The sequence below is a fragment of the Amphibalanus amphitrite genome, unplaced genomic scaffold, assembly GCF_019059575.1.
Source record: "Amphibalanus amphitrite isolate SeventyFive unplaced genomic scaffold, NRLGWU_Aamphi_draft 000186F_arrow, whole genome shotgun sequence".
Lineage (NCBI taxonomy): Eukaryota > Metazoa > Arthropoda > Thecostraca > Balanomorpha > Balanidae > Amphibalanus > Amphibalanus amphitrite.
Genome location: NW_024881681.1, coordinates 575,041 through 587,243, shown reverse-complemented (window position 1 = coordinate 587,243; position 12,203 = coordinate 575,041). Strand labels below are relative to the sequence as shown.

The window sequence follows — 12,203 nt, the reverse complement described above, 5'->3', positions numbered from 1 at the left end:
CGCCGCGGTCACCTGCCTCTATTTATGTTGACCTCCCAGCTGAGTGCCACTGTTCGCTGCGCTGGCGGCGGCCGCATCAAAGCCCGCTATGATTTGTAGTCCGGAGAAGGCGCCGATGGTCCGGACGTTTTGACGCACGAGCCGCGTCAGCCGCCGCTCGCCGACCCGTTTGAAGTGGCGTCCTGTCACGGGTCGGTGGCCAACTCGCGGCTCCGGCTCTGCCGCTCTTCGCTGCCTGATTCTGAGCTCAAACTGGCCGGCCAAACCGCTGGGCGACTCTTCAATCACACGGTGTACTGCACATAGCGGTCTGTGCACGCCGCGAGTCCTAATCAGCTCCCAGAGAGCCCGCGCGGACCGCCCGGGTGCCCCGCCTGTTCGCGCATGCGCAGCGGACCCGCTGCAGCAGAAGACTGTCGGTGTCGGCGGCGGGCGCGTGCCGCCGTCAGTGGCGACCGGTGCGCGGTGCAGTGGGGTGTGTCGCGTGCCGCTCCGGTCGTACTGCTGGTAACAAGACTCTCCTTCTTCATTGAATGTCGCCATGGAGCAGGCGACGCTCTGGCTCGGCCTAGGTAGGTCCATGGCTGACTGGGGTCACTCTTGAGCGGTTCCCCGGCAGGGGCACGGCTGTTTTACAGGGTCCAACCTGTCTGGTCGATAGTGAAGCTTCCGTAGCTGACGCCAGCGAGTCGGGAAGAAATGGGTCCTTCACACGCAGCCTAAGGGATTAGTGATGCTCGGCTGGGGCTGACCAGACTGATGAATTTACGGGATGATCATGAAAATTGCGTGTCCTGATATTGCATGTTGACGCTCGAAGGGTGCTAAGTGACAATGCGAGAAACAGAAATGCCTTTTGGCTGCATTTTGTTGAAAGTCTGTTCACATTTGATTCGAGTGTGGACTTTGAAGCTCGAGCTGACACATTGTTGGGCGGTGACGTGAAGCCAGGAAGTGTCTGACATTTTTGGAATTCCTGCACGCCGGGGTCCGGTCTTGTGAATGGAAGTAGCGTCAGGTTCTCAGCCTGTCTCGGCTCAGCACGTGGTTCTTTCATGCATCTTCTTTCATTCTGTCTTGGGCAACTGTTGGTAATAGACCTACCTATTATACGCTATTAGCCAGTGACATTGAAACAAAAGTAGCGAGAAGAGCCAAGACACATACGCTAGTTCGGGTCCAGGAAGGAGAGGGAATTATATTGGTTGTGGCTGGTCTCTTTTAGAGGTCACTGGCTATGCAAAGGGAATCAATGCCGAGCGTACCTTGTTTGCAGCTTCTCAACCCTTTCGCTCAGTTCCAAAGTGGACACTAAGCCCTTCAAATATTTACCGTCTCTGTTTTCACCGGTCGGTTTCGCCCTTTCATGGTTCTCTTGAGCCGCTGTGTAGCCGCCAGAGTTTGCCCGCGACCTCGCCTCTGTGCTATCGGCCGAGCCGCGGCGTGGTGGCAGTCATTTGGCCAGCCGGTCGCCTGTTGACACGTGTGCCCATTCCTGACATTTTACGGAGACCGAGCTGTCGGCAGCGGCCGACTGCGGGCGGAGACTCCATACTGTGGAGGGTGTAAGAGCTCAGTGATCAGTAAACGACACCCGCTGAGCGCTGACTGAGTCTCTGGCTCTCGTTGTCGTTCCCCATCATTTCATTCTGCAGTGATCCTCTGGATCACGTGTGATGTCACTGTGGTCTCAATCACTTCTTCAGACAGTCAGCTTGGCTGTGAGATATCGTCCTACATCAAATACGTTCATCCTAGCCTCATCTCGGGCCGAATCCACTGGACCACCTCTCCACGCCCGATCGGACCCGCGGGTCTCTCCCGTCCCTCTCCCAGTCTTGTTGAGCTCGCGTGTGAGCAGCCACCGGCCACTCTAACCCATTGGCTGGTGTGATTGACCGTGACCGATGCGACCGACAGCAAGGCATTTACGGTTGTCGGATAGCGCGAACCGATCATCGGACCTACGTCAATAGCTCCTTAGCCCTGCGGCGGTGGCAAGAGCTCCGCTCGGCGTGTGTCTCATGTTTGTTGTACCGCCTTCTGTTCAGTATAAGAATAGAAGATTTGGTCGGTACGTTATGCGATTAAATGACTCAATGATGAAGGGAGGAATAACATTTTTGAGATGACGTTGTGCTTTGTTTCATGTTCCGGTGCAGTGAAGTATGTGCCTATTTTTTAGTTAGATTAGCTTTGTTCCAAACTTCCATATGATGACTAGCAGATAACAGAATAAAAGAAGGGTTAATAGTTTTATGGGATTTATGGAGGAGTAAACGTAATGTATCGAACAGCCTGTTGAAGGACCTAATCATGAAAAACGACCCGTTATGGTCGATCGGCTTTGCTGTACCTACCGCTAATCGACTCCTAAAAACGGTGCATCATCGTCCATGAACACCGGTTGAGGCGTGATTCAGTATTTACATATTTCCATTCGCCATCGCACATTTATCATTTTGGGCTATTATAGTTCCTCATAATCTATAGGCAATTGCACCGTAAAGCTGCTAAACGCTTCTTGCAATGTTGTTTGTATGGGCATTCAGGTCCCGCCGTTTTCTGAGAATCTGTGACAGACTTCAAGGTAATGGTAGAAAATATAGCCTCGTCAGCATAACAAACGATGCCTCCTTTGGGTATCATCAAGTCGAAATATGCATCGTCTGAAACTGCATGCCAGGAAAGAAACGACAGTGGTGGACAATTTTATTCCCCAGGGACAGACCGGCCGGCCTTCCTCCGTAGAGTGGTCTCCGTTCTAGGGATTCTGCTCAATTTTGGCAAATGGCTGGCCATTCCCGTTGTAGCCAGTGACCCCAGTTGCGATTGTGTCCGACCACTGAACGAATGCCGTTCTACCGCGATTTGTTGGAGATGGTGCAATTCCAGAGTCCGCTGAGACGAAAAAACCCAGTCAGTTCGGAAACGCTGATGCATCTCGGAGTGGCCGTTTGCTATATCGCTGAACTGAGATGTATTGAAGTATCAGTCACTCCTGACGAGACAGCTCGGCTTCCTCTGAGCAGCTCCTTCGAGCGCTGGAAGTATTTGCTAGCGAGTGAGCGCCGGAAGCCGTCAGTTCCGTAAACAGGCACTCCCCTCCTCCACTTCTTTGGCCAGCGTGAGTGCTCTGAGACATGTGGCCTCATCTGAAAAAGCTTTTAACCCTGAGTAGGAACTATCGAATGGTGCACCCGTGAGCAGACCGTCGCGTCGACGCGAAAAATGTGATTCTTACTGTTTAACTCTAAAGCAAAGTGAAATCGCATTATTAATACCAAGGATATGTATGTGCATCGGCTCCTTGCACTTTTTCACATGAATCGATTTAGCGTTACTCCGTACCGGAGCAGACGGTGCCAAAATCCCTCCTCTCGTGATGTCGGACCGCTGAGAAGGAGAGACCTCCGCCGGCCTGTCAGCCTCTCCCCGGCCAGACCCGCCTATGTGGGACAATGGCCGCGGTTCCGCTAGTCCTGGCTGTCGTGTTTACATACATGTCTGATGCCGAACTGGGTATTTAGACGAGCGCGTCGGACGGGAGACAAATGAGCCGGCCGGGCGACACGACCACCGGCCGGGCGTGCCGTAATCGACAAATTAGAGCGCATCCATATGCAGCTGCCAATTTTAGTTATGTCACCGGCTGACATGCGGATGCATACATTATGGAAATGATGCGTGTCGTCATCCGAAATAATGCGAGCTGGGCGACAAACAACATGGACTTGTAGCGTTTAGCGCTTGTGGCCACTCAGTGCCAAGCCGTTGGCTTCAGACAATCCGGCCGCTTATGACCTTTGAAGCCCCGTCGCCCCGGTTTCTGTGGCCACCCCGCTCGCGTCGCGGACCATTGATGTAGCCGGTTTGTTCGTTCACGTCCGTAAATCACTGCGCCTCTCGGTGATCGAATTACGGCGCGGGTGTGACGTGACGCGGCGCGGACGGTATCCGTTTCTGCGTACCGGCGGTGCCGTTTGTTTTGACAGGGTGCCGGCGGCCGGAGGCCGAGGGTCAGGCCCTGGCCGGCCGCCAGCCGCTGCCGCCGCCGACCCTAGTTCGAGCTGGTGTGGCGTGGTTGCTCGTACATAGGGCAGAGCCCATTCTGCATCCCTGGATTTCTTTCCAAACTGTGCCAGTCATAGCGCCTCTTTTTCGCACGACTCGCACCCTCTCAGCTCTTTCTCAACTCTCAACTCAGCTCTTAATCTCTAACCCTGTATTCATGATTCGCTGTCTCTCCCTCTTTCGTCGTATTCGTCTCCTCTGTTTCTTTTCTCCTCCTTGTCCTCCGCCCCAGCCCCTCTCTCCACCTTTGCCGCTCCCCGACCTCCGCGGTCCGGCCTTCGTGCTGCCGATTCGTACCGTGTAATCCGGCGTGCACCATTCGCGTGGGGCCGACTCGGCCGCCGTTTTCCGGGCCCACTACACGCCCCGACAGACCTACTGAGCTTCCACGGAAGCTCGGCTATGTCGTACGCTCTGGCACCCCTTTCGGCAACAGGAAACCATCGACAGAGATCTGCCGATGGGAACAGCTGGTCGCTATATGTGCACTCTCCTGACCTATGGTCTCCCCTGTGCGATCCTCTCGTTTACATGACTGCTGCCCCATCGCGTATCGTGCAGCGGTGCACGAGGCGAGCGAGAGCCTATCTGGGAGCCAAATCACATCTTCGTTATCGGTCCAACTTTACGGCCGGTACCAAGGAAACCTTTTATTTGCTCTGTGATTTATGTCGCCGCCGAGGTTCGATAACCATTACAGTCACGGCGCGGCGGCGGCGACGAGTGGCGCACCACAGGCTGCGCCGTCAGCGGCGCGGGGCCATTGCGGGAGGTCGCGACACCGCCGTGTTGTGGGATTAGCACCGGCAGGCTGCAAAAGGTGGTTTAGCTGATTGGAGCAGCTGGATGGGTCATGAATGAGCCGGGGGACGGTCGGAGTCTGTGTTGACGATGGCGACCGATCAGTTTCTGCTGGGGCGAACAGCGCTTCTAAACCAAACTTCTTTCTTGAGTTTGAACATGCTTCTTGTGTCATGCTTTATTTCGAGGTCATCGCTTTTTCACTGTGTGCTCACAGTGGACTGTGGAGAGACGCTGAGTTTAGTGTTCCCCTCTCCGTCTCTCGTTTTCGTAGAGCTGGCCGATGTGTGGCGGACCCACGACTCCCGTCGTTTCCAGTTTCCCAATGGCAGCTCCGGTACTTCCCACCAGCTGTCGTTCCCCTGTTTTCCCCTCTGTGTTCCCACATTTCCCATACGTCTGGCACATCTGCCGGCGACTGCCTGTCGTGATCTCACGGACCCAGATACACCGACGCCACCGAACCTCTCGTGTCCTGCGGCAGTTGGCACTAATTGCTCGCCGCCGGACAGTTAGCTGAGATCACGTTACCGGGACGTTTGCAGAGAGAATTACAGGGGCGGCACGCTTCTCCAGTCGTTATCGGTGTGAGTGAGGCTGTTACTCAGCTATCTTCCATCACTGATCGGGAGCCGAGAAGTGGCGATTGGCGAGAGAGTTAACACTCACGGCGGCACCTCTGAAGGCTACTGCTCCACGACAGATCGTGGTTGTACGCCGGGCTGGGCGACATGGACCAGGTATGCACGTCCGCGGTGAGCTCCACCCGATGCGAGGCACGCGAGTCGGTATTTCTGCGGCGGTAAAGTGCGCCGCCACAGCCCCGTCAGACCAGCGCAGTGACCACTCGGGCGGTATAAAACTCCGAGCTGGACCCCTCCTACGGCCGCGGTGCTCCGCCGCGCCCTCTGATACATGACTGGACGAATCGGCCCAATCACGACTCGGATTACAGCTGCGGTGATTATCTTCACGTTCTGCGCCCTGCAATAGGCTGGCTACATTACTTACTGAGCCGGGCGGCGCCGAATCGCCGCGAATAGATTACACCACTCTCAGACTGTTTATTCATTAGCGACCTGGCAATTACACGCTGCGCCAGTTATTCAATTGGGAGTGACCGTATCTGCGGTGGCGATTCAGCGCCTGGCCGTGCCCCAGCCCGCGTGTCAATGCGGTGTCGGCCGGCCGGCGGCGGCGGACCGAGATGACAGTCCCGCCGGGACGGTGCGACCGCCTCTCCATTCGTGAGGCACGCTTCATTAGCATATTGAGTACGGAGCGGACTCCCCGCTGCTCCGAAGTGAAATTAGTCGCCGCGGATTCGTGGCCAGTCATGGTGGCGTCGATTGCAGTCGGGTAAAGCCATTGGTCATCGAGCCAGAAGACGGCCTCGTCATCGACTCGGCAATCGGTTTATACGGTCGGCCGAGGAGGCGTTTGTCTTGTGTGGGGCTGGGTCTGGGAGCGAACGTGCCAGGCATGCCGGCCGACCGAAATGCTAATATTTGTGGCCGGGAGTTGTGGCTAACTGCCGCTGAAGAGCTGCATGTCATTCTTCGCGCCCGTTCGGACATATGGTTAATTACTGACGGTTGGGATTCTTACTAAATGTTGGATATGAAGCTATGCAGTTTCCTACGTCAACATTTGATCGTTATCTGCTCCTGTATGTAGATCATTGTCGTTTATTTACTCTTTACACATACACCTACATGCTACCTCCTATGACGGACATTCACCGTTTTTTTTTATATATTTTGCTTGGTTTGATGGTGTCATTACTTATAAGATCAGGGCTATCGGATCGACATCTGTTTCCGAGCTCCTTTTTCACCCGATCTCCCTTTCATCCGATCTCCCTCTACATGATATTCCTGCACTCGCACTTCCCTTTATCTCATCTCAATCGGAACTCACGCTCTCGTCTGCCGCTGGACACCTGCCGTCGTGCTGACAATGCATGTCGAATGCGCAGACGGACCGATGATATCCTTCGGGTGTCGATGGTAACCGAGAGGGCTATCACTGGGCGCCGATAACCTGTAGCACAGAGGGCAGCCGCCGGGGTGATGGTCAGGCTGTTCTCACCCATCCAGAACGGTAGCCGACGGGCGTGTCTGCCGCCGTCAGTTCTCCGTCGGAAGGGATGATCGCACCCAGCAGGCTGACGCCTCATCACTTACCGATATTGCCCCGAGGGCTGTGCCGTCCCGTCTGGGGCTGCCCCTGTGCCCAGGCTGGTGCTATTGGTCCTGACTGCCAGCATTTGGTCTTGACACTTGGCCTAGAACAGCACTGACATTGGTCACGAGAGGTGACAGCACCCATGGTGACAGCTGGGTGGTCAGATAACCGGCCGCGTCAGCAATCAGTGTCCCCGTTCGTTACAATATCTGGGCTGGCGTGGTACTGCATGACTGTCATAGATAGCTTTATAGTCTGATGGAGTATCGCTCGAATTCTGGTATGTATTGCTACGAGCGTGCCGGACTGTTACCATGAGGAAAGTGATATGCGAGTGGTTTTGATGCGTATTATTTGGCAATAGTATTTCATCATACCTGGAAGGGTTCAGACGGTATTTCCCTGATCCCTGGGATTGGTTTGCTTTCGATTTAGGCCCTGTTAAAATTATAAATGAATCCAGGTGTCACCGAATGCCGAATGGGTCTTCTTATCGTGGAGGCAAATATTTACAAACTGTTTGGGCGGCACTGCGATGGATTGCATGCACATTGCACATTGCACAAATCCTTGATTGCACACTGCACAGCATATGTGCACATTTTGTGGCCTCTTTCATTTCCACCCGGTAGCTATCGCTTGATGGCTCGTTTTCTTGTGATGCCTTATCCGCATTGCCTAAACACAGTAAAATCGTACTCGAAATCTAAAATTGTGCCTTTTTAATTCAACACGGATGCATTTATTTTACGGTGGGCGGTGGCAGTGTGGAACAACCCAGGCAATCGTCGTGGACCGTGGCCAGGTGTGTAGTGTGATATTCTTCCTCATGTCTCGCCGTGGACGGCGCTGGGGCCCTTTCGGTGTCTGCGCTCGGGGTTTTCGTGGCAGCAGCAACCGCGCCATTGATCATCAGTAGCGCTGTGGATTTTTACGGTGTCACGGCCGGCCTGAGCGCCTGCGCCCGCGGTTTTTACGCTGAGCATTCCGCGCAACGCTACGAGCTTTGTCAGGTGCTCGTAAACAAATGTCACGCGGGTTACAGGCACTGGCAATGCACGTGACTTCTCACGGTTGTAGGCTAGGTACTGACTACTGAGGCATAGTGCTGCAGAGACGGGCGTCGCTCGCCATTCATAGTTATTTTTACTCTTATATTTGACTTGACGCTGTCTTAGGATATTTTTTTAGCATCTAAACGTTTCATTAATGTTGTCTTGCACAGGAAAGTGGAAATAGAATTCAACAGATCCCCACCGCTCGGACAAAGAACATGCCGCGCCTTCTGACCAACATCTCCATCCGCGCTCCCGCAACGGGTCGCTCGTTGCCTCCGCCGATTGTGTCAATGAATTGAGGGTCTCTCTGGCTTGTTCCGACCGACCGAGTGGTCGTCTTCAGAGACGAGCAGGCCTCTGAAGCGGCTGACTCACCACTGCCGAGGAGAGTTTCAGTCCCTGAATTGATGGTGAAGAAACAAAGAAATTGAGAGCAACTACGCATTGGAAATAAGTTACGCGCTAATCTATCGCACTATGCTTGCGATCAGTTCCACCCAGTAGGTATTTTCTCAAACTGAACGCGGAAGTCCACTGTTACCCACTGGTCTTCTGACAGTCTTATCCCTCTCTTTGCAGCGTGCCTGGCGGCGGCGGCGCTGGCGCTGGACGACTTCTACTTCTCGCGCCACCCGCAGAACCTGGTGGTGCGCGACGGTGGCAGCGTCGACCTCGAGTGCATGGTCTCCAACACGAGCTTCATCAGGTTCTACTGGCAGCTGGATGGCGAGACGGTGGACAACTCCAGCCGACGCTTTCAGCGCGGCAGCGACCTGCACATCACGCGCGTTGACCGTCGGCTGGACGGCGGACACTTCACCTGCATCGCTATGAATGTGACGACCGGCTTCAGCCTGACCAGTCTGGCGGCCTCGCTCAACATCCAGTGTGAGTACCCGCCGCGGTACCGACCGCTGACCCGCGCGGCATGCTCGACGTTACCTAGCCAGAGTTCTCACTGTGATGTATCCGAGCTGTGAGCTTACCTCACCTCCACCCCATCTCTCGACTGTCCCTCGCCGTCTGTCTCGCTCTGTCTCCGTCTGTCCGACTCTCTCGCCGTGGTGTCACCCCCAGACCCGTCCCCGGGGCATACCGTGCCCGCTAAATGTAAATGGTAACCTGATGTCCAGAGCACGGCCGTGGTTTTGTCACGCCGCCAGCTGGCGGTGGCTCCGTCCAGTCAGCCCTGTCCAGCGACCGTGAGCGACCGACGGACAGACTGCGGGCGGACAGGTAGACGTGAGACGGACAGACGGACGGGCGGACGAAGAGACGAGAGACGGAGAGACAGATAGACTGCGAATGGACCGACGAACGGGCCGACGTGAGACGGACGGACACTTACGGACAAACCGACGGACACGATAACCGAGGCTAAGAAAAAACGGACTATGCGTGCTGTGAGCTCGAACGTTGGCGCGAACTTGTAACGAGTCACTAACATTGACGAGCCACTCGTGATGAGGGCGTATTATAGCACTGCCAGGTGTCCCGGTGATACCCGATACCAGTGGCGGGCCGTGATTGTTTTCATTCGGGAAGGGCATCGTGTCCGATGGCGCCTGAGGGTGCCGGTAAATTGATACCCGGGAGTGCTTGTTAGGAGGTCTGAAGATGGTTACGCTTCTGACGCTTTGTGAGGGGATACAAGAGAGTATCGTTTTCTTGTTTTCTTCATACCGCCATCGATTTTTCCGAAGACGGGAATTCGGTCCCCGTCTCGGTTCCCTCGGACGCGATCATCCCCCGCCTTTCGTTCATTTCCTCGGCGATAGCGCGGCGCACATAACTCTGTCTCCCCTCTATCCGGCTCTGTCCTCTCTTCCCCGCCGCGTCGAATGGCCCTCGGCTCCCTCCCCGGCCCCTCGCCCCTCCTCGACGGGTGACGGGGAGCGCGGCGAGGGCGCGTCGAACGGCGTCCGCGACGGTGCGGCGGCGGCGGCGGGTGTGTGAGCCCGCGGCGGCGGCGGCGGCGTCTGTAAGCCGAGCTCGGTGTGACTCCCGCCCCTCCGACGCCGCCGTTGTCGTTGTCACATCTGGTGATACCGCGGGGTGTGATAGCGGGAGAGGGCGGAAGGGGGAAGTGACACCGGGTCAGCCGACCGGCGCGGTCCCACCGCTCACTCATCATGACACACTGTGTCATGTGTGTCACTGAGTGTCGTGTCACTCCATGACCATGTGCAGAGTGTCGTGTAGCGGTGTTTTCCGTCAGGGCTGGACGCCACAGGCCGTCAAAGCAGAGAGCTCGCTGTGGGAGAGGAACGTCAAAACAACAACACGCTGCAATGCGGTGCCGTTATTTGTATGATATGGCATATGGCTAACGGGATATTTTGCAGCCTACCATGAGGTCCGCGAGACGCTCAATATGTAACGCGACTTATGGGTTGAATGTTTCTCCGTAAGTGATTATCCTGCTCGTATTGCAGACTTGCAGCATTACGCAAATGGCACAGGCAGACAGGGGAGCCCAGTTTATCATCAAAACTAGCCAGCTGCACCGGACATGCGGTCGGTATTTCACCACGTGTTCTTACGACGGGAGCTTTCATTTGAGACACTTGATCTCGTAACTGAGCGAAGAATGTACAGCCAAATGTCTAAATATATACTCATCCATCTCCAAATATACATACGCCAAGATCTTGGCTTGCTCGTTATGGTGATAAATGGTAGTCAGGTCTCGCCAGTCAGCAGCCGGCATGTGTGGTAAACTGAAGCCGCCTTAGCCACTTGACCCGGGGTCAGGTCACCTCCAGATGAGTAGGGTCATGGGGTGCTCGACCCGCTGTCCGCCAGATAGACACCCTTCTCTGAGGGGAGCGAGACGGGAGGGGTGGGACAGGCGGCGGCGGCGGCGGCAGCCAATACCAACACCTCGCGTCTCAGCTCGTCTAAAAGCGGCTGATTAATTTGATCGTTACATCATGCCGACGGCGGCAGCGGCGCGCCGACGCCGACGGTTCCGACGCCGGCCGACCCGCGGCCAGCGGGGGGAGGGGGGGGGGGGGCACACCTGTCGGGCGGTCTCAGAGCGCCAGCGGATAGTGCCGGGCACCGGTGTGGGTGAGACTGTTTTGATAAGATTCTGCCCCAACTAACGTTCTTTCGACATATTACTGCCACCGGTAAATTTTGATCGTTGCTTGTTTTCGTGTCTGTGATCAAAACTACAATGGCAATGATCAATGATAGCACTACTACGAAACAATAGACATTCAAGACATCAACAGGCCGACATCACTATGCGATTTTCTTCCAAATGTTCCCGTTCTTTGACCATTCCGCCTGGCGCATGTCTTTCAGTCCGTTCGTCTCCCCGTCCGTCTCCCCGTCTCTGAGGAGGGGAGGAGAGCGCGCCTCCGCCGGCGGAGCTGTCTGTCAGGGCCGGCCGCCCATCTGGGCCCGGCTCCGCCGCTCGTTACCGGGTTCGGTGCGCCTCTGTTTACCCTGCCGCGCCGGGTACGCCGCGCGGCGCGCCGGCCGTGCTCGCGCGGCCCGTTTGAAGACGCGCGGCGCGCTGCGCTCTTGTTAGGCCGTATGTGACGAGCGCCGGCGCCTCTGTTGCAGGCCGGTAAACAGGGTGCCGCTGCCCGGCCGGGGACGGTTATTTGCTCAGTCGTCGGCTTGTAGCCATTATGAGGGTGTCTGGCGGGCCCGATTACAAACAGGCTGCTGGGATGGCCGCGCTGGCGAGCTCCCTGGCTCTGTGCTCCGCCGCGTCATGGTAGCGGAGACACATAAACTCTGCCGCCTTCTTTGTCCCGTTACCCTCCCTGAGACAGTCGAGACTCGAGTCCCTTGTTCTGTTCTCCGTCACATTCGACTCGTCAGAGTCCGGCGTTCAATCTGCGTGTGCCAGTCTCGGAGGTCGTTCCAGAAACCCCTTCTCGGCTGGCGCCATATTGGCTGCTCTCGTTTCTGACACGGTTCCTGCTCTCCGCTGTTCTTACGACGTCCTAGCGAATCTCACTTCGTCGCAGGGGGAGTCCGGAGTAGGTCTCATTCCGTCTCACCTCTCATCTCAACCACTCCGGCTTGTCCCAGCTTCCCGTCCCACACCCAGCTTCCCGTCCC

The 12,203-nt window shown here is 56.0% G+C and overlaps 1 protein-coding gene across 1 annotated transcript in view; it reads left to right on the top strand.

Annotated features, from left to right (window-relative positions):
* Nucleotides 1-432: 432 nt before the first annotated feature.
* Nucleotides 433-12,203, top strand: part of LOC122384322 (inactive tyrosine-protein kinase 7-like) — a 65,074-nt gene continuing 53,303 nt past the window's right edge. The window contains exons 1-2 of the mRNA XM_043371626.1: nt 433-572; nt 8,700-9,008. Coding sequence (XP_043227561.1) covers nt 542-572; nt 8,700-9,008 — 340 coding nt within the window. The 5' untranslated portion in view covers nt 433-541. The remainder of the gene's footprint in view (nt 573-8,699; nt 9,009-12,203) is intronic.